Source organism: Nycticebus coucang, chromosome 4, assembly GCF_027406575.1.
Source record: "Nycticebus coucang isolate mNycCou1 chromosome 4, mNycCou1.pri, whole genome shotgun sequence".
Lineage (NCBI taxonomy): Eukaryota > Metazoa > Chordata > Mammalia > Primates > Lorisidae > Nycticebus > Nycticebus coucang.
Window position 1 is genome coordinate 130,584,662 of NC_069783.1, and position 22,419 is coordinate 130,607,080.

Here is a 22,419-nt window from a genome sequence, read left to right on the forward strand (position 1 = left end):
GTGAAGATGAAAGCAAAGATGCTTGTACAAGCCCAGGAACAGCAAAAGTTGCCAGCAAATCCACAGAATTCATAGGAGTCATGGAGCAGAGTCTTCCTCATAACCCTCCACAGGAACACCCAATCTCAAGACTTCCAGCTTCCAAAATTATGAGATAAATTTGTTGTTTAAGCAACTTGATTCGTGTTACTATGTTAAAGCGGCCCTTGGAAACTAATACAACATGTATTTGGCTTATTGTTATTTTAATGAAATGATTTTTTTTTTCCAGAGTCTTACTAAGCCATCCTCAGTCGAGTGCCTTGGCATCACAGCTCACAGCAACCTCAAACTCTTGGGTTTAAGTGATTCTCTTGCCTCTGCCTCCTGAGTAGCTGGGACTACAGGCGCCCGCCAAAACACCTGGCTATTTTTTGGCTGCAGTTGTCATTGTTGTTTGGCAGGCCCGGGCCAGGTTTGAACCTGCCAGCTCAGTGTATGAGGGTGGCACCCTAGCCCCTGAGCTACAGGAGCCAAGCCTTAATGAAATGGTATTTATAAAATCCCTCAATGTTAATTGTGAATGCAACAAATATCTTATTTAAATATAACTCATATAAAAAAAAATTCTTGAAGACCTTCACAATTTTAAGGGTGTGAAGAGCGCTTGTGAACACAAATTTGGACACACTTCATTAAACTGTGTGATATTGGCTTATATATCTCAGATGATAGTTTTTTCTTTCTTGCCTTTTTATTCCAACTTCTTTTTCTGGATGTTTCAGTTTGGGTAATTTCTACTGTTCTGTTTTCAACAATGAATTTTTTAATTTGGTTTTGCATTGAGTCTGTTTCTCTGCTGAGATTCCCTTTTGTTTGCCTATCTTTTCTTATAAATTCTTTAACATACTTGTAATTGTGTTAGACACTTTGCTAATTCCATCCTCTGACCAATCTGTGGGTCTGCTTATATACATTTTTTGTCTTTTTTTTTTTTTTGAGGCAAGAGTCTCACTATGTCACCCTCTGTAGAGTGCAGAGGCATCACAGCTCACAGCAACTTCAAACTCTTGGGCTTAAGTGATTCTCTTGCCTCAACCTCCCAATTAGCTGAAGACTATAGGTGCCGGCAACAATGGGCCTGTGCCTGCTAAAACAACAATGACACCTGCAACCAAAAAACAGACAGGCGTTGTTGTGGGTGCCTCTACTCCCAGCTACTTGGGAGGCTGAGGCAAGAGAATCACTTAAGTCCAAGAGTCTGAGGTTGCTGTGAGCTGTGACGCCACAGCACTCTACCGAGGGCGACACAGTAAAACTCTGTCTCAAAAGAAAAAAAAAAGATGAACATACAGAGGGGCACATCCGTTAATACACACCTAGTCTACTTATTCAGACCTGTGTGACTACAGCGACACACATACACATAAGCACATATATATTAATACGGAGGGGCAAAAAAAATTTTTTTAAAGGAAAAACGGGGCTCAGCACCCTTAGCTCAGTGGTTATGGCGCCAGCCACATACACTGGGGCTGACGGGTTTGAGCCCGGACCGGGCCTGCTAAACAAGGACAACAATAAAAAATATATATATATATAGCTGGGCATTGTGGCAGGTACCTGTAGTCTCAGCTACTTGGGAAGCTCAGGCAAGAGAATCGCTTAAGCCCAAGAGTCTGAGTTGCTGTGAGTTGTGACGCCACGGAACCGAGCGCTACCTAGTGAGACTGTGTCTCAAAAAAAAAAAGTAAAACGGTATTAAAATTGTAATTATATCCATAACAAAAGTTGAATACTGCACGCTGAGCACCTCTTGTAATTGCATCATTCAAACGTGGCTTGAGTATTACAAATTTTAATACAGATTTTTCTCAAAATGTGGCTGCCACCCAGACCCTCCTTCCCCAATGCCTGAGGGAGGACTGCAGTGAGGACCACCTGGCCTGTCTGGGAGCAGGGCTAGGGCTCTCCCAGGAGGCCGGCTCCAGAAGGAAGCGCAGGGGCAGGGCCCTAGAAGCCCCTCGAGGGCACGCCCACCACCGCCAGTATTCCCGGGGCCAGGAGCCTGAGCTTTTCCCGCAGACAGATGTGGGCCAGAACCCAACCGACTCCACCTGGAGACGTGGACCGACCGACAGGTTAATTCCCGGTTCCTGGGCGCCGCCCTCCCTGTACTCCAGCACACTCTACCCAGGCAGCGGCCCCGCACCGAGGTACACCGCGCTCCGTTCCCGTGAGCGTCGGGGTGGGAACTCAAGAGCGATCCCGAAACCCGTTGCCTGCTGGGAAATGGAGCTGTACGCATGCGCTGCGCAAGAGCTCTCGGGAGGCGTAGTTCGCCTCCGTTCCGCGCATGCGTACTTCCCCGTGGGGAAACCGCCGGACTGCTCTTTGTGGAGCTTGCTGTCCTTTTGTGGGAGGCCGGTCCGCTCACTCGTGGGTCGTTCTGAGCGTCGGCCGATCTTTTCCTTCTGTCCCTGGCCCTATCTGCTAGCCGAGCTCCCTTCTCGCTGGCTCCGGCCGGCGGACCTGAGGCCTGGCCTCGGCCCCCGCGCTCGGGTTCTCCCGGGGTCGTGTGTGACAGCGTGCGATGGGGCCAGGGGTGAGCCCCGTGTGGGGTGCGGGCGTGTCAGCGGATGGCTGTCATGGGGGCGAGCCCAGGGTGGGGTGCGGGGCGTTAGCGGAGCCCGCCTGAGCCCGACCGCAGCCGGGGCGCGGGGAGGGAGCTCCGAGCGTGCGGTGGTGCAGCCGGGAGCGCGTGGCGACGCGCCAGGCTCCCCGACAGGCCGCTGTCCCTGAGCCCCGGGAGCAGGGCTCGCTCCTCTGAGCCTGACTTGGGGACCAGGAGGCTACGGAGCTGCCACTCCTCGGGTGGGACGCCAGCGAGGGGGCCATGGAGACCTCTGCCCGGAAACCGGCGGAGACAGGTACAGCTTCGCTCTTTTTGTCAGTGGGTCTGTGGACTTGCCCTTGAGGACGCTGACACTCGGGGAGTTCAGGCTAGTGTCCAGACCCACCCTGCAGATCAGGCCTCCTTCTTCCTCACTGCGAGCAATCACTTGTTCCCTTTCAAACATGCTTGGTGGGAAGAAAGGAATGGCAGAGTTTTTCTTCCTTAATTGAGGTGTCTCAAACACGGAATCAGTCCCCTGATGCGTCTCAGTTTGTGCTGGCTGTAGAGGCTTGTGCCCCACCACCTGGCTAAACAGTTTCTGTCTCTCTGATTCCCACCTTTGCTTTAACTCAGCCTTGAGCCTGGTGGCTGTAGACAGAACAGCCCCCCTTAACTCATTTTTCTCTTTGCCCAGCTCTTCTCTCTCAGAATCGAGCTCTTTCTCTCAAAGAGAAACCAGGGGATATATCCAGGAGGGGTCATCTGGAAGCCAGGTCCGAGGTGAGTGGCTGTCTTTTCTCCCTTCTTTATGAAGAATGTAGGCATGTGCCTTCCCCAGCCCTGGATCTGCAGTCCTCCTCAGACCTTCACCTGGGGATCTGCCCTGCAGGCCTCAGGAAGCTCTGGGCGGCAGGGACAGCTTCAGTCAAGTTGCCCCAGTTTTGCCCCGGAGATGAACTCTCTTGAATGTCTCTTCCAGTCTGGTTCAGTGGGTCAGTTGCCAGAGCTGTAGGCCCAGCACTGTGCTGGGAGCTCTAAGAACTGTTTTTAGTGGAACCTAAGCAAGTGGGTGACAGCTCACTTGAGGTCAATTTGCTTATCTCCACATGCTGTTCGGGGGCTGTTGCACATCACGGAAGGTTTGCACTGGTTGGTCCTTGTTTGGGGGAGTTTACTCGGATAGATTCAGGCAGGGGCATGTAGAACAGCTGAGCCAAGACTGCACTGCAGCCCTGGAGTAAGAGTGAAGCATCCCTATGAGCTGTCCTCTGTACCTGGCCTTGATGTGGGGCCCTCATGTAGAGATCTGGAAGTGTAGAGAATCTGGGGGCTCAGCAGGGAACTGACCCCAGGGCCACTTCTGCAACTGAGACCCAGATCCCTCCTCTTACTGATTTTGGACTTTGCTCCTAATTTTGTTTTTCCATCTAAACTACCCCAACCCATGGTGGTATTTAGAAGGGTACATTTGACAAGGAGAGTACAGGGTAGTGAAAGGTCTGGAGGGTTGAGAGTTCTTTGATTTTGCTCTTTGGTTTTTTTAGGATTTGTGACTGACTGTCAATCTCTCAATCAAAAAAAGTGAGGGTGGATGATACACAGAAAAAGCTAAAAACCATGTATGATGAGATGTGTGTTAGAATGCTCCATAGTTCTGTGAGTTATGAGTTCATCTCCAGCGCACAACTGGGGCAACTTGACTGAAGCTGTCCCTGCTGCCCAGAGCTTCCTGAGGCCTGCCGGGCAGATCCCCAGATACTCAAGACATGGCAGACAAATGCAATGCACGATCCTGGATTGGAGCATAGGTCCAAAAAAAGATTAATAAAAAGCAGTTTGGGACAATTGAGAAGATTCGAAAGTGGGTTGTTATGTGAGATAATACTATATCATAGTACATTTCTTTGGTGTGATCATGGCCCTGTGATGACATAAAAGGATACCTGTGGGGGACAGAAGCTAAAGGACAGAGTGGGGGGATGTCATGATTTTGCAACTTACCTTCAGATAAGTGAAGGTGAAGGCAAAAAATGTGTGCGTGTGTGTGTGTGTGTGTGTGTGTGTGTGTGTGCAGCTACCTCAGGGTGGCAGCACCCTTCTTGTGTACATGTGTTATTCCTAAAATACAGCTTGTTAGATCTTTATAGAACAAGTCTGGTGTCCTGAGCACTCCTCACCTGAGGCTTTCTCTCCCAACAGTCTCACCCACGTTCATGGTTAGGTTTTCTGGTCTCTTGGCACTTCTCACATGATCCAATATGACTTCTCTGGTGGTTTCATAACCACATCAGCATTTGATTTCCCATGCACACCCTCTGGGAATTTTGTTCTTTTTCTTGCAAAATGAAGACACATTGGAAGTGGGCTTCTCCAAGGGGGCTGGAGATACCCCAAAGGGCCTGCAGTGGGCTCAGACCCTGCCCTACTCTTGCTGATTGATGCCCCATCTCCCCACCCCGCACCCAGCACCACATTCCGATGGCTCTGGAGCTTTACTGCAGCCCATTTTCTCCTTCCCGTGGCCAGTGCAGCCACTGTCCTGCTTTGTGCCTGTGTGCCTCGGGTTAGGGACATGATCTCAGCATCCATCCTCATCACACCACCTTCTCGTCTTCCTGAAATCCAGTGCTTTTTGGAGACAGCTTTATTGAGATATTAATTATATATAGCACAGTTCTCCGAAGTTAAGTTTGCAATCTGATGAGTTTTGGCAAATGTACAGATACGTGTGACCAGCAGTACCATTGTGATACGGAACATTAACCTCCATCTCCCCAAATCTCCCTCCTTGGGCCACTTTGGATGCAGCCTCCTCCCCTCACCCCTTGCCAATCACTATAGTTTTGCCTTTTTAACAATTTCGTATGGAATTATATACCCTGTGGTCTTTTGTCTCTGACCTATTTCACACAGCATGTGCTTTTGAGTTAGTCCATGCTGTTGTGTGAATCAGTAGTTTGGTCCTTTGTGTTGCTGAGTAATATTCCATTTGTATTGGTCTGCTGTGGCTGCCATGACAAAGCGCCACAAAACAAACAGGGGCACTGACACACCAGAGATTCAGTTTCTCTCAGTTCAGAGGCTAGAAGTCTCTGAAGTCAAGGTGTCAGCAGGACTGATCTCCTCTGCAGCCTCTCTCCTGGCTTGAAGATGGCCCCTTTCTCTAAACATCTGCACCTGGTCTTTCTTACCTTCTTGTCTAGGTCCAAATTCCCTCTTATGAGGCCACCAGTTATATTGGAGTAGGGTCCACTGCAGTGAATTTATTTTAACTACTTCTTCAAACACAGTGACATTCTGAGCTACTGCGTGTTGGGGCTTCAGTGTGGGAACTGGGGGGAGGGCATACAATTAAGCCCATAACTCTATTGGATGAATATTACATATATGCCTATCGGCTCCCCAGCGATGGACATTTAGGTTGTTAGCAGGTTTGGGCTGTTACAAGTAACATGCTATAGATGTTTAAGTACAAATATGGCCTTAATGTGTTTTCATTTCTTTTGAATAAATACCTAGGTGTGAAATTGCTAAGCCAAATAGTAAATATATATTGAATTGTCAATTTTATGTATCTTTTCAAAGAACCATCGTTTGTAGCTGGGCCTGGTGGCTCACGCCTGTAATCCTAGCACTTTGGGAGGCTGAGGCAGGAGGATCACTTAAGCCCAGGAGTTTGAGGTTCCTGTGAGCTATGATGATGCCATGACACTCTCACCTGGGCAACAGAGTGAGACTGTATCTCGAAAAGAAACATCCTTTAGTTTCATTGGTTTTCTCTATTTTTTTTTGTTGTTGTTGTTGGTGGTGGTTTTTCTTTTTTCGATCTCATGGGTTTCGTACTTCCTTTGGTTTCTTAAGAGTAAAAATCAGATACTGATTTGACACCTTTATTTTCTCATATTAGCCTTCAATGCTGTAAATTTCTCTCTTTTTTTTAGTTGTTTTAGGGAGTTTTTTGGAGACAAAGTCTTGCTCTGTTGTTAGGGTGGAATATGGTGGTGCAACATCCATCCCTCACTTCAACCTCAGATTTCTGGGCTCCAGTGATAGTAGCTGGGATGCTATGAATTTCTAAACACTATCTTATCTCTATCCTACAACTTTTGTTATGTTGTATTTTCTTTTGTATTTAGTTTGAAATAGTTTCTCATTTCCTCTTGTGATTTTTTTTCTTCAGCCAATGTTATTTTGGAGCGTGTTGTTTAATTTCCAAATATTTAGGTCATTTTCCAGATAGCTTCCTCTTACTGATTCCTGGTTTAATTCTGTGCTAGTCTTTATTCTTAGTGAATCTTTCTACTATACTAAGACTCATTTTATTTCCTACAGTGTGGTTTACTTTGGTATATGTTTCGTGTGCACTTCAGAAGAATGTATATTCTGCTTCTTTAGCTCAAGTGTGGTTTAAATATCAGTTAATTGAATGATAGAGTTAATTGTCTGTCAGTTTTGGTGTATTTTTTGTTTGTTTGTTTGTTTTTGAGACAGAAAATAAGAGTGAGACCCAATTTCTACTAAAAATAAAAAACTCAGCCCAGTGTGGTGGCAGGCGCCTGTAGTCCCAGCTATTCAGGAGGCTGAGGCAGGAGGATCTCTTGAGTCCAAGAGTTTGAGATTACTGTAAGCTATGATGCCATGGCACTCTACCCAAGGGAACAGAGTGAGACTCTGTCTCAAAAAAAAAAAAAAAAGTGTGTGTGTGGGCGGCACCTGTGGCTCAGTCGGTAAGGCGCCGGCCCCATATACCGAGGGTGGCGGGTTCAAACCCGGCCCCAGCCAAACTGCAACCAAAAAATAGCCGGGTGTTGTGGCGGGCGCCTGTAGTCCCAGCTACTCGGGAGGCTGAGGCAAGAGAATCGCTTAAGCCCAGGAGTTGGAGGTTGCTGTGAGCTGTGTGAGGCCACGGCACTCTACCGAGGGCCATAAAGTGAGACTCTGTCTCTACAAAAAAAAAAAAAAAAAAAAGTGTGTTTCTTTACATGGCATATAGTTGAGACTTGCTTTTTTATTCAGTTTGACAATCTCCACTTTTTAATTGGAGTGTTTAGACCATTCATATTTAATGGAATTATTAATATGATTGGATTTATATCTGCCATTTTGCAATTTGTATCTATATCTTGTATATTTTTAGTTTCTCTGGTCTTTAATGCCTTCTTTGGAAGTAAACAAATACTATTGTAGTATACTCTTTTTTTTTTCTCTTTGAAATAAAAAGCCTCTGTCGCCCTGGGTAGAGTGCCCTGGCATTATCACAGCTCACAGCAACCTCACAATCCTCTTGCCTCAGGCTTCTAAGTAGTTGGCACTCCTACAGGTGCCTACAATGATGCCCAGCTAGTTTTTTTCTATATTCTAGTATACTCTTTTTTATTTATTTTTTTTTTTGTAGAGACAGAGTCTCACTTTACGGCCCTCGGTAGAGTGCCGTGGCCTCACACAGCTCACAGCAACCTCCAACTCCTGGGCTTAAGCGATTCTCTTGCCTCAGCCTCCCGAGTAGCCGGGACTACAGGCGTCCGCCATGACACCCGGCTATTTTTTGGTTGCAGTTTGGCCGGGGTCAGGTTTGAACCCGTCACCCTCAGTATATGGGGCCAGCGCCTTACCGACTGAGCCACAGGCGCCGCCCTCTAGTATACTCTTATTTCCTCTGATTTCATTAACTTTTTTTCCTTTTAGTCATCTGATTGGATGTTAGACATTATGAATTTTACTTTATTAAGTGGGTTTTTGGAATCCCTTAAATGTTTCTGAGATTTTTTTCTGGCTGCAGTGAAATTACTTGGCATTAGTTTGGTCCTTTCAGAGATCAAAGCTAGTCTGGGATGGGGTGGCAGCTGGGATGCCAGGCCAGGGGAGTAGGGAGTTCTGAAACAGGAAGGAGTAGAAGGCAGTCGGGAGTCAGATGGGGACTCCAAGTGGACTCTCTTAGTCCCTGGGGGCATAGAACTTGCTGATGCATACAAGGTTCCTGTCCTTCAAATGTAATAATGGTTTCTAGTCAGATTGGATCCTTTTCTAATAGTGACTTTTGAATAGAGTTGCTGGGTTCTTTGTAGTACTCATTCCAGTTTTTTAAGTTTGAAATTCTTGACCCAAGAAAGGAGAGAGCATCTCACACAGGATACGGCGCATTGTGCAGCAGCCGCGTGCAGCCCCCACACCCCACCTCGAGTTGCCAGGGCCCAGCAGTTTGCATTCAGAATCTCCCCTCCAGTCCAAAAGGCTGGTGGGGGGCACGTGTGCTGATTCCCAGCCCCCCTCCCACCCAGTCTCCAACTCAACCATGGTTAATATCCACAGCACAACCTTCTGTGCTTGGGAGAGGTCACCTGAGGTTAACCCTGTACTCATAAGGCCCTTCACTAATCTGTGGCTGCTTTGTAAGCCTGCAGACAGAGCCACTGGTGTCTTGGGTAAGTGAGGTGCATGTCATTTCAGGAACTGGTGACTTTCAAGGATGTGGCTGTGGATTTCACCCAAGAGGAATGGGGTCAGCTGGACTCCCCTCAGAGGGCCCTGTACCGGGATGTGATGTTGGAGAACTACCAGAACCTTCTTGCCCTCGGTAAGAGGGCTCCCTTGAAGCTAGGTGCCCACTCTCGCTCAGCTTCTGTCACGTGCGAGATATTACCAAGGATGCCTTTAGCACCAGCCCTGGTTCCAGATGTGTCATGACATGGGAGATGTAGCCTTTGCCTCTGTCATGCCAAGAGTCCCCAGTGGGGAGCATGGCAGCTGGTGGCACCCTCACTTGGAGTTGCCCCTGGTTGCAGGTGGGGGGCAGGGAGGGAGAACTACTGTCAGGGAGGAGAGTGGGCCCCCCCCCCAGTTCCTCGGGGGCCCTGGAACCCAGCCTGCCCTGGAGCTGTCCCCCTTGCAACAAAGGGAGAGTGTCAGTATATGTGCAGTCTTCAGAGGATCCATTGCAATTTGAGTTCTGTGTCTGAGACCCCTCACTACTCTTAGGTCCCTGAGGCTTCTGGTTCCAGGGTGATGGTGCACATGTCACATCCCCTGTCATTCATTGTTCATGAGGTGTCTCAGAAGGTCACCGGGGCCTGGAGAGCCACAGCACACCTAGCCCTGCCGCTTTCTCCCACAAGCAGGGCCTCCAGTCCACAAGCCAGACGTGATTTCCCATCTGGAACGAGGTGAGGAGCCGTGGCAGGTGCAGAGGGAAGTCCCTGGAGGGCCTTGTCCAGGTGAGCCGGAGACACAGGGGGAAGGTGCTGGGCCTTCCTCTCCTCGTGTGGCTCCGGTTTTCCTTCTACAGTCCCACTGCCTGGGTTCCATTGTGCCTTCCCAGGCCCCCTGCTAGACCCTCCCTGCCTCCAACATGGACTAAACATTGACTGTGAGCCAGGACAGGTATTGGGTATACAGCAGTGAACAAAACCAACCAGACTCCTGCTAGCTAATGGGGACACAGGAATCATACCTGTTGGGTAGAAACATTTAACAAGGAGAGTTTGCTGGGGGGCAGGAAGTGTACATGGGATTGGGATTGGGGCTTCAATCACCATGAAGAGGGGACAGGAGCACTGAGGACACAGGGGGAGGCAGCACTGACCAGGGCCAGGGTCCTTCAGGCTCAGGGTCAGCTACACCCACTGGGCCACAGCCAAGATGCCGGCCTTCCCAAGTGAAAGTGGCCAGAGACAGGTCCTGAGCAGAAGTTGGGCTCAGTTTTTCTTCTCTGATATTTTGTTCCCATAGACTTCTCTCTGAGTCAGTTAATGGATAGGTGGATTGAACAGTTGCAGCCTGATTTAGTGGACAGTAAGTAGACCAGGGGTGGTGGCTCTCTGTAGCACTCTGGGAGGCTGAGGCAGGTGGATTGCTTGAACTCAGGAGTTCGAGACCAGCCTGAGCAAGAGCAAGACCCCCCATCTCTACAAAAATAGAAAAATTTGCCAGGCTTTGGGGAGGGCACCTGTACTCCCAGGTGCTTGAGAGGCCGACGCAGGAGGATTGCTTGAGCCCAGGAGTTTGAGGTTGCTGTGAGCTAGGCTGAAACAATGGCACTCTGGCCTGGGTGACAGAATAAGAATGTCGCAAAAAAAGTTGAGTGAACAGTGCCTGCTGAGTGTGCGGGTATTTGGGAAGTGTGAGACACAAGCCTTTTTGTGGGAAAGGCTGCAACGTGCAGCTAAACACGGAGCCACGGGGCTGTGTATGTGCATGGCCAGGTGGCTGGGTGGAGGAGGCGAGATGGCCCCTCCTTTTCTCCAGCCCCTCCGCAGTCCTCCCAACTCCCCCACCCCCACCCCAGACCCCAAACTGTGTTGGCAGCTGGAGCCCCAACTTCTTGCACTTTACTTCCCACCCTAGCCTCCGCTGCTGTATGCTCTCTTTGCTAAAATTATAGTTTTTAAAAAGTAATGTTTCTGTTTGGTTAATATATGTTTGTGAGCTATGATCGTGCCGCTCTACACCAGCCTGGGTACAAAGCATAACTGTGTCTCAAAACAAAAAACTCCGAATTCCAGTGCCATGCTTCCGTCTATTCAGAGGAAACTCCTTTTTTGATTTCTTACAGAGTGGGAGCCTAGGCCCAAGACGAAGGAGGCGTCCTCTCTCCAGCAGGACGTTTGCAAAGAAGAACCGTCCCTGGAGCTGACTGTGCCTGGCCTTCTCAGCGCCAGCTGGAGCGAGGCATGGACTGGGGACAACCCGGTGAATGCTCTGCAGCAGAGCCCAGCCATGCCCTGGCTGGGAGCATCTGCCACCCCCGGGGACATCCCTATGGAGCCAGGCCCCGGGGAGTCCGAGGAAAAATGCCCCCTCGGGTGTGCCGTCTTCGTGCAGCACAGCCTTCCTCCAAGAGGACACTCTCGGGGCACACAGAGTGAGGACGTCCCGTCCGCTGAGGATGGAAGCAGAGCTGCCCGGAGGACATGTGCCGGGGAAAGCTCTTTCAACTCTGGCGAGCCCAGGAAGTTCCTGGGCGCGCACCAGCGCGCTGCTGATGGCGCGGCGTGCGGGGAGCGCGGGGAGGCCCTGGGGCAGGGCACGGTGCGGGCGGTGCCGCGGCGCTGGCCGGGCAGAGAGGGGGCGCGCGCGTGCGGAGAGCGCGGCAGGGCGTCTCCGTGGGGCGCGGGCTTGTTGGGGCACCGGCGCAGCCGCCCCGGCCAGAGGCCCTTCTTCTGCGGCCAGTGCGGCAAGGCCTTCAGCTGCCACTCGTCCCTCAACGTGCACCAGCGCACCCACACGGGGGAGCGGCCCTACAAGTGCGGCGCCTGCGACAAGGCCTTCAGCTGCAGCTCGCTGCTCAACATGCACCTGCGCGTGCACACGGGCGAGAAGCCCTACCAGTGCAGCGAGTGCGGCAAGGCCTTCAACCAGCGCACGCACCTCACGCGCCACCACCGCATCCACACGGGCGAGAAGCCCTACAAGTGCGGCGCCTGCGGCAAGGCCTTCACCTGCCACTCGTCCCTCACCGTGCACGAGAAGATCCACAACGGGGACAAGCCGTTCAAGTGCGGCGAGTGCGAGAAGGCCTTCAACAGCCGCTCGCGCCTGACGCTGCACCAGCGGACGCACACGGGCGAGAAGCCCTTCGCCTGCGCGGACTGCGGCAAGGCCTTCAGCTGCCACGCCTACCTCGTGGTGCACCGGCGCATCCACAGCGGCGAGAAGCCTTTCAAGTGCAACGAGTGCGGCAAGGCCTTCAGCTCGCACTCCTACCTCATCGTGCACCAGCGCGTGCACACCGGCGAGAAGCCCTTCGACTGCAGCAGGTGCTGGAAGGCCTTCAGCTGCCACTCGTCCCTCATCGTGCACCAGCGCGTGCACACCGGCGAGAAGCCCTACAAGTGCGGCGAGTGCGGCAAGGCCTTCAGCCAGAACCACTGCCTCGTCAAACACCAGAAGGTTCACTCTGGGAACAAGGTACTCAAGTGCGACGAGTGCGGCGAGGTGTTCAGCTGGAGCGCGCACCTGCGGGAGCACCGGAGGCTGCATGGCCAGGGGAGGCCCTTCGCCCTCCAGTTCAACGAGCACCTGCTGAGCACCTACTACGTGCCTGTGCCGGGCAGTCTGCTGGGCGCCGGGGATGCGGTGGCCGGGGACGGGGACCCGGTGAACGCGCTAGATGTGGCCAAGCTCTTGTGCGTGGTCCAGCCCCCAGCCAGCAGGAATTTCCCCCTGGGAGCAAACCTCAGCGACTGACGTGATGTCACCACTTCCCAACAAGGAAAGCACTCTCCCTCATTCCTGGCCACGCAGGTTCAGACCACCTGTTACTCCAGGAGCGTGAGCCTTGCCTTGTCCCCAGTCAGGGGGACTTGCCAGGGTACCCTGCAAGGGTACACTTTGGCGGGGGTGGGGGGGTGGTAAGGACCATTTCAGGAAGTCCTGTCACCTGTTTCCTTACTGGGCCTGGAAATCATTGACAAGGAAATCTTTCCTACAGATTAGAAAAAAAAAAAAAAGTCTTTCAGCTGTTGTGTCCTTGGACAGGCATAGTTCGATCTGGAATTTCCTCTGTAAACTGTTACATGCAGAGTAATAATAAAATAGAAAATCATAAACAGTTTTACTTTTCAGTGAACTCGGTTATATTTCTGGAGGGGAAAATAAGCTCAGATGGTGGGCATTTGGAAAAAAGTGAATTTCCTGGACTTACCTCATGTACACATCTCTACTGCAGAGCCATCCTTGAAGCCAACGCAGTGAGGGGTGTCCCAGCAGTGGTGGCAGCATGGCCCAGCGTCATTGTAGCCAGGACCTGACGTGCTAACAACGCACCTTGCCACTTAGTCCCTGGTGAAAAATTGGGAGCGCCCAGGTGTGCGGGGAATAGGTCTGGAAGCGTCCCTCCCCTGACTGGGGCTGGACTAGGCAGGGCCGTTCCAGACTGGTGCTCATACCTGCAGGGCCTCTCTTCCTGCCATATAGCTGGGGCATCAGCCCCACTAGTGGGGGGTGGGGGGGCTCCACAGTGCTCCCTAGAGGAGGGAGCCATAGCCCAGGGAGATAGTGGACTCCTCAGTGGTCCCATGGGGGACTGTTGCACATCCCCAAAACAGGCGAACTTCCCCATCCCTACACTCTCCACAGAGATTGGAAGCCAGAGTTAATAAACAAGAATAAGCTGCCCTCTCAGTGATAATATTTCACATTTATATAGAGTGCTGTAGTTGATGAAATATTTTCAATATGTTTTTTAAAATATGAAAACCACACTTCAGAAAATGTGGACTTAAGAAAAACTCCCATATTTCTTAATAAAACTGCATTCTGCACTTTGATCCATAACCTTCTGTTTTGTTCATATTAGAGTTTTACGTCAAACACGGTGTATCTATCATTTTTATCTTTTCTTCCCCCTTAACTGCATAGCAGAGTTTTTTCCCCAAGTAGCTGACCTGTCCTTGCACTTCTACATGGAGGCACAGAGTTCCGTCTGGTCTGTTAGGATCTCTTGTTAGACGGTGAAGTTATTTCCATGTTTTTCATTGTCATAAATCACCCCTTACTGAGCATCTTTTTGCATTAAACTTCTTTGGTGTTTTCTTGGGTTTCCAGAAATGAAAATTTTAACATAAAGGAAATGAACATCTTTGGGAATTATTTTGGTATTTTTTAGTATGTTTCATTAATAAGAGATCAATCACTGGCTCAGTGCCTGTAGCTCAGCAGCAAGGGTGCCAGCCATATACTGGTGGATTCAAATCTAGCCTGGGCCCACCAAACAATGACAACTACAACCAAAAAAAATATCCGGGCGTTGTAGCAGGTGCCTGTATTCCCAGCTACTTGGGAGGCTGAGGCAAGAAAATCGCTTAAGCCCAAGAGTTTGGGGTTGCAGTGAGCTATGACACCACAGCACTCTACCCAGGGCAACAGCTTGAGACTCTGTCTCAAAAAAAAAAAAAAAAGATTAATCACCAATATTTATCAGGCAGGAAAGTCCTCTGCTTGTCCATCTCCTGGAGACAGTCAGAAGTTGGGTGTCCAAGCCAGGCACAGTGGCTCACGCCTGTAATCTTAGCACTCTGGTAGGCTGAGGCAGGAGGATCCCTGGAGCTCAGAAGTTCGAGACCAACCTGAGCAAGAGTGAGACCCTGTCTCTACTAAAAATAGAAAAATTAGCTTGGCATTGTAGTGGTTACCTGTAGTCCCAGCTATTTGGAAGGCTGAGGCAAGAAGATTGAGCCCAAGAGTTTGAGATGACTGTGAGCTATGATGACGCAGCACTCTACTGAGGGACAGAGTAAGACTCTGTCTCAAAAAAAAAAAAAAAATGGGCTCGGTACTCATACCTCAGTGGCTAGGATGCTGGCCATATACACTGGGGCTGACGAGTTTGAACCCAGCCATGGCCTGCTAAACAACAATGACAACTGTGACAAAAAAATAGCTGGGCATTGTGGTGGGCGCCTGTAGTCCCACCTACTTGGGAGGCTGAGGCACAGAATTGCTTAAGCCCAAGAGTTTGAGGTTGCTGTGAGCTATGACGTCACGGCACTCTGCCGATGGCAACCAAGTAAGACTGTGTCTCAAAAAAAAAAAAGGTTGGGCGTGCAGATGACCTTTGGTCAGTGCTCAGGGACATGTTCATGGTCATTGGTGTACGTTGCTCCATTGCTTTCCTCAGGGGTGTCTAGGAGCTGGCCTCTCATAATACTGACCCTGGGGCCCCATCATGACAGCTGTGGGACCTTTCATGACTGTGTTGGTAAAAGACAAATATAATCTAGGTGTGTTGGTTTGTTTATAAGATACGGCCTCACTCTGTTGCCAGGGGTAGAATGCAGGGCTGTCATTATCCCTCTCTGCAGCCTCCAACTCCTGGGCTCAAGTGATCCTCCTGCCTTGGCTTCCAAAGTGCTAGGATTATAGGCATGAGCCACCACACCCAGCCTGTAGTCTACATTTGATTCATTATCATCATATTCAGTTTTCTTCCTGGTTTAAAAAAAATTATTTTCTTGGGCCCTGGACACTGTGCCCTCTGTCTGCCCTAGAATGCTTTTAACTTCATGAACTGAAAGTGGTGTCTTATTATTTTACTTTGTGCCTTTGATAAGTAATGAGGTTAAGTACTAGGTGTGTTTTTATTGTTACTCTTCTTAAAACATATTTGAAGATGTGCTTTGTCCTTCTTTCTGTTGGACTCTTGATGCTTTTTAATTTACATATTAACAACCTTTTCCCCTTATTCTATGAGTGATATATGTATATCAAAGAAATATGGGGGGGAATCGCAAAATTAAAAGAATAAAAATCATCCTCTGTATCAGTTTATGGCTTATTACCTGGAAATAAGTACTAGGAACATTTAAGTGTGTTTCCTTCCAGTTTTTTTCTATGCATGTTTATAGATACTTTTACTTTTAAAAGAAAATTAGATTTATACTCTATTTTTATCCTTTTTCACCTAACATTTTATGACAAGCATTTTCTGTGTTATAAAATATTTTTTGAAAACATTATTGGTGGCTACATCATTTTCTGTCATATACTTTTAGCATGATTTATCTTTCTTTTATTGTTGTACACCAAGATTGTTTGTGCCTATAAATGTTGAACATAAACCTCTGTCCCTATCTTTGATTATTTCCTAATAATAAATTCTGAACAGGGCACTTGCCAGGTGGAGGTTTTGAACATTCCAAGGTCATTGGTACTTCTAGCTAGAGTCCAACATGGTGGCTCCAGGGTGCCATCCCCCAATGGCTCTGCTGGGCCCATGTCCCCACACCCTGGCCAGCACTGGGTCTTAGCACCACACTTTTTATATTTACCATCGTGATGCATTAAGAATATTATTTGTCCCTGTTGGTTCACTGCTTCTCTCTTCATATGAATCATCTATTCCTGTCTTTTATCCACTATTCCACTTTTTTTCATACACACATATATATACATGTTCTCTCTCTCTCTCTCACACACACACACACATACACACACTCATATCTCCTTAGTACATATATTTCTATCTTTGTCCAAGGGTTTATTATTATCATTATTTTAAATATCTTTTAAATTTCAGGTTAATGTGAGGGTACAAACAACTAGGTTATAATATTTGCATTTCTTGTTGTTGCAGTTTGGCTGGGGCTGGATTCAAACCTGCCACCCTTGGTATATGGGGCTGGCACCTTACCCACTGAGCCACAGGCGCCACCCAATATTTGCATTTCTTAGGTAGAGTCCCTTTCGTACTTGTGTCCCTCACTCAAAATGTGTGCTATATGCCCTTACACTGTGCCCAATAAGTGGGAACACACCAATCCCCTCTCCTCCTCCCCTCTCCCTATCCCAGTCTTTTTAATGCAGAGGTTTACCAATTTTGCATAATAACATTTATTTGATTTTTTTTTGAGATGAAATCTCACTTTGTCACCCTCAGTAGAGTGCCATGGCATCATAGCTCGTAGTATCAAACTCTTGGGCTCAAGCAATCCTCCTGCCTCAGCATCCCGAGTAGCTGGGACTACAGGCGTCCACCACACAATACCCAGCTAGTTTTCTATTTTTAGTAGAAATGAGGTTTCACTCTTGCTGACACTCATCTTGAACTCCTGAGCTCAAGCGAGCCACCTGCCTCAGCCTCTTAGAGGGCTGGGATTACAGGTGTGAACTTAATTTTTTTTCTTTATATTTTTTCCTTGGCTCTTAGAAAGTCCCTTTTTAAAGTCTTTTTTTCTTTTTTTTGCTCCATGTGTTACATTTAGCTTTTAAATCACTCATGAACTGTGTTCCTCACTGTCCCATAGAGAAGATTCTGTTATTGCATTTTCTTAATTAACTTCAAGTTTGGTGTTACCAGGGCCACAATTTTAGTAGGTCTTTAAAAAGTCTATTTTTACCTCTTCTTTTGGGTAAGCCCAGAATTGTTCTCTCACAATGCACCATCTTCACGCTCCATGTATCTACTGGGATTTTGATTACAATTGACTAATTTGTGAAGAGTTAATATGGTTCTATGTAATATTCTGTTCACACCAAAGGACATGGCAGATAACTGTTCCTTCAAATCTACCTATAACCATCAGAAAAGTTTTTTGGCTTTCTTCACATGTGTCTTATGTTCATTTTTAAGTTTATTCTAATTTTTTAAGGTTTGTAAATTGGGTCTTTACATAGAAAATACATAGAAAAATCACTGGTTCAGGGCGGCGCCTGTGGCTCAAGGAGTAGGGCGCCAGTCCCATATGCCAGAGGTGGCAAGTTCAAACCTAGCCCCGGCCAAAAACCACAGGAAAAAAAAAAAGAAAAATCACTGGTTTATGTGTCTTTTTTGTTTTTGGCTGGGGCTGGGTTTGAGCCAGCCACCTCCAGCATATGGGGCTGGCGCCCAACTCCTTTGAGCCACAGGCACCACCCTGTGTCTTTTTGTATATTTATCTTACTTCCAGCAATGTTACTGAGTTATTCTACAATGTTTATAACAGTTGGTCAGTGTGCTGGGCTTTCTATGTAAACAGCCATGTTATTTGGAAATGTAAAAAAAAATGTGTCTCTCCTTTTCCAGTAAATAACCTTTCCTGGGCGAGGCACAGTGCTCACGCCTGTAATCCCAGCACTCTGGGAGGCTGAAGCGGGTTGATTCCCTGAGCTCAGGAGTTCAAGACCAGGTTGAGCAAGTGTGAGACCTCATCGCTACTAAAATTAGAAAAACTTAGCCGGGCGTTGTGGCAGGTGCCTGTAGTCCCATCTACTTGGTAGGCTGAGGCAAGAGAATCGCCTATGCCCAGAAGTTGGAGGTTACTGTGAGCTATGACCTCACAGCACTCTACCCAGGGTGACAGAGTGAGATTCTGTCTCAAAAAAATAAAAAATAAAGAAAATTTTTCAAAATCAACGTCAGACACAAAACCACAGGAAGCTCAAGGGACACTGCTCCCAAATCTAAGCTAGTCACATTCTCAAACGGCAAAAAAACAAAGATGAAGAAAAAATCTTGCAAGATGCCAAAGGGTGGGAAAACACCTTACTCCCATAGGAACCCAGATAAGAATTCCACTGGGCTTATCCTCGGAAACCAGGAAATCAGGAAGACAGTAGAGTGAAATGTTGAAATTATTGAAAAAAAAAAACAAACCAACCTAGAACTCTGTATCCTGTGAAAATGGCTTTCAAAAGTGAAGGAAACACAAAGACTTTCCCAGACAAATGAAGATATGGAGGCAATTTGTTGCCAGTAGGCCAGCCTCGCAAGAAATCCTAAAAGAAGTTCTTCTGAGAGAAGGAGAATAACATAGATAAGAAATTCAGAAAAGGGGCTGCGCCTGTGGCTCAGCCGGGAGGGCGCCGGCCCCATATGCCTAGGGTGGCGGGTTCAAACCCAACCCCGGCCAAACTGCAACAAAAAAATAGCCGGGCTTTGTGGCAGGCGCCTGTAGTTCCAGCTACTTGGGAGGCTGAGTCAAGAGAATCGCCTAAGCCCAAGGATTTAGAGGTTGCTGTGAGCTGTGTGACGCCACGGCACTCTACCAAGGGCGATAAGGTGAGACTCTGTCTCTACAAAAAAAAAAAAGAAATTCAGAAAAGGGTGGCGCCTGTGGCTCAAGGAGTAGGGCGTCGGTCCCATATGCCGGAGGTGGTGGGTTCAAATCTAGCCCCTGCCAAAACACACACACACACACACAAAGAAATTCAGAAAAGAAGAGCATTAGAGAAGGAATAAACGAACCACAAATTTAAGGACTTTTTTTCTTTTCTTGAAGTTTTTGGCTGGGGCTGGGTTTGAACCCGCCATCTCCGGCAGATGGGGCCGGCGCCCTACTCCTTTGAGCCACAGGTGCCACCCAAGACTTTTTTTTCTTATTATTAATTGATCTAATATGTAATAGATTGTTCAAAATTATAGTAGCGACATTTGCAATTATTACAGCAATTAAAGCAATCTGTCTAAAGTAAAATGACAGCAATGAAACAAGACAAATTGGGAATAAATTAGAATTATTTTGCTATTATTAGCAAAATATTATTAGGATAATAGCAAATATCCTAGTATTATTAGGATAAGCTCAATGAGTAGGGCACCAGCCCCATATACTGAGGGGTGCAGGTTCAAACCCAGCCCCAGCCAAACAGCAACAAGAAAATAGCCAAGCACTGTGGCGGGTGCCTGTAGTCCCAGCTACTCGGGAGGCAGAGGCAAGAGAATCACCTAAACCCAGGAGTTGGAGGTTGCTGTGAGCTGTGATGCCACAGCACTCTACCAAGGGTGATAAAGTGAGACTCTGTCTCTAAAAAAAAAAAAAATTTTTTAAGAGAAAAAAATTATTTTGATATTGCTAATATCCTAATATTATTAGTATAATAGCAAAATAAGTACTTGCACTACCTATGAAGTGAATAGCGGCTATTGGAGAATAGGCTTAGCCAGGCATGATGGTGGCACCTGTAGTCCCAGCTACTTGGGAGACTGACGTAGGAGGATTGAGTCCAAGAGTCTGAGGCTATGTATTGTCCTATTATGATCAGGTGTCTGAAGTAAGTGTGGCATCAATACGGTGACCTCCCATGTTTGGGGGCCACCAGGTTACCTGAGGAGGGGTGAACCAGACCAGGTTGGAAATGGAGCAGGAGAAAATTCCCATGCTGGTCAATAAAGTACTGGCTGCACTCCAGCCTGGGCAACATCGTAAGACCCTGTCTCTAAACACACACAAATAATAATAATAATGATGACGATGATGACGATGATGTCTATTCTCAAAGAAGATGTGGTATCCTTAATGTGCGTGTGCCTCAAAAGACATGAGGGAAAAGTATAAAGGAATTTCAAGGAGAAATTGATGAATCCACTTTTATAGTTGGAGAGTTCAACACCCCTCTGAGTAATGGACAGATCCAGGAGGCAGAAAATCAATCAAGACATTGGTGAACTCAACAGCATCACCAGTCAAGGGGATGGAGCTGTTGTCACAGAATACTTCATCCAACCACAGCAGGATACACGTTGCCTCACCCTAATTATTAAAGCAATCTGTCATGGTTCAGTGGGCAGATTACCTCTCCAGGCACCACCAGGAAAGGAAGCCCTAACCAACCTTGAGCAAAGATTTCTGTGTGTGAATGTGTGTTCCCTAAGCAGAGTCTTAATCTGTCACTGGGGCCAGAGTGCCATGGCCTCAGCCCAGCTTACAGAAACCTCAAACTCCTGGGCTCAGGTGATCCTCTTGTCTCAGCCTCCTGAGTAGCTAGGACTACAGGTGCCCACCACAACACCTGGCTAATTTTTCTATTTTTAGTAGAGACGGGGTCTCACTCTTGCTCAGGCTAGTCTCAAATTCCTGAGCTCAGGCGAGCCACCTGCCTCAGCCTCCCAGAGTGAGAGGTTCCTCTAGGCCATGAACCACCAGCCTAGAGGAAAGACTCTTGACACAGGCAACTGGCAGTCATTTTCCAGAGTAGCACCTACAAATTACAAAGCTTCATAGCTCTCTGTGCCGAGTCAAGTGACTGCTGTCACAGAGGGCCCAGCTGCCCTGGGGTGACTGATGGCTAATCCCAAGACCCAGCAGTGTGCTCACCCCAGAGCAGCAGACCCTACCACCCAGGAAAGCACCAGCAGCAGAACCCCCATGGCCACACCTGACACCTGACACCCCATGCACATACCAGGTATTGGCAACTCTGCAACCTGGGCCTCCCCAGTACATTAATCAGATTTGGGGTATAACCCCGAGGAGCTCCAGACACTTCTAAAACAAGTCACACAGAGAATCCAAACCCAACTCCTCAGAGGTGGGACCCCATTGTACGCCCTGGTCAACTCAGGCAACAATAACCACCCCATCCTTTTAGGAACATGGCAGGCCCCTGGACCGGGGCCACTATAAACATGGTGGTCTTTGGTTCCCACACACTGAGCAACATTTTATGGTTTAAGTTAGAACTGTTTCCCCAGAGATCCCACTGAATTTAAGGGAGAAACTCCCTATGTTCTCTCAGGTATGGGACTGAAGGTGATCCAGCCCACCTAACCCTGACCATCTAGGCAACAGCTCTACCGGATATTCCAGTGCTTCTATCTCTGTCTGCTCTTGGAATGGGAGCTTTTACTGGAATAAAACCCAAACACTTTGGCTCAGCTCCTGTAGCTGAAGCAGCTAGGGTGCCAGCCACATACACCAGGGCTGGTGGGTTCGAACCCACCCAGGTCTGCCAAACAACAATGACAACTACAACAACAACAACAACAACAAATAGCTGGACGTTGTGGTGGGCACCTGTAGTCACAGCTCTTTGGGAGGCTGAGGCAAGAGAATTGCTTAAACCCAAGAGTTTGAACTTGCTGTGAGCTGTGATGCCACGGCACTCCACCAAGGGTGACAAAGTGAGACTCTATTTCAGAAAGAAAAAAAAAGTTTTCCTTTTCTTACTGTTGGCCTTGCTAAATAGGGCCCTGAAGATCTTCCCATACCATGAAAATGGCTAATACGGCCCAATATAAATTAAAGTGGTGAGTTCAGGGTCAGTTGCAGTTGCTCATACCTGTAATCTTTAATTAATGATTCTGGGAGGCTGAGGTGGGTGGATTGCTTGAGCTCAGGAGTTGGAGACCAACCTGAGCAAAAGTGAGACCCCATCTATTAAAAAAAAAAAAATAGCCGGGTGTTATGGCAGGTGCCTGTAAGTCCCAGCTACTCAGGAGGCTGAGGCAAGAGAATCACTAGAGCCCAAGAGTTTTAGGTTGCTGTCAGCTATGATGCCACAGCACTCTACTAAGGGCGACATAGTGAGACCCTGTCTCAAAACAAAAAGGGGGGGGTGAGAGTGGTAGGGAAAGAACAAGCCTCTTGAGGTAGACAGGAGAAGCATTTTTATATCCATTTTCCAGAGAAGAA

General features: G+C 48.2%; 1 protein-coding gene across 2 annotated transcripts; it reads left to right on the forward strand.

Annotated features, from left to right (window-relative positions):
- Positions 1 to 2,359: 2,359 nt before the first annotated feature.
- On the forward strand, positions 2,360 to 16,080 carry ZNF74 (zinc finger protein 74). Of its 2 annotated transcripts, none has more exons than XM_053589682.1 (5): positions 2,360 to 2,909; positions 3,291 to 3,376; positions 9,044 to 9,170; positions 9,712 to 9,756; positions 11,145 to 16,080. In XM_053589682.1, exons 1-5 carry the CDS (start codon positions 2,876 to 2,878, stop codon positions 12,776 to 12,778), a joined length of 1,926 nt encoding a protein of 641 aa, XP_053445657.1. In that variant the 5' UTR covers positions 2,360 to 2,875; the 3' UTR covers positions 12,779 to 16,080. The 2 variants fall into 2 exon arrangements, with proteins under 2 accessions (XP_053445657.1, XP_053445656.1); XM_053589681.1 differs by having other exon boundaries at positions 9,712 to 9,807; positions 11,145 to 16,079.
- The last annotated feature ends 6,339 nt before the right edge of the window (positions 16,081 to 22,419 follow it).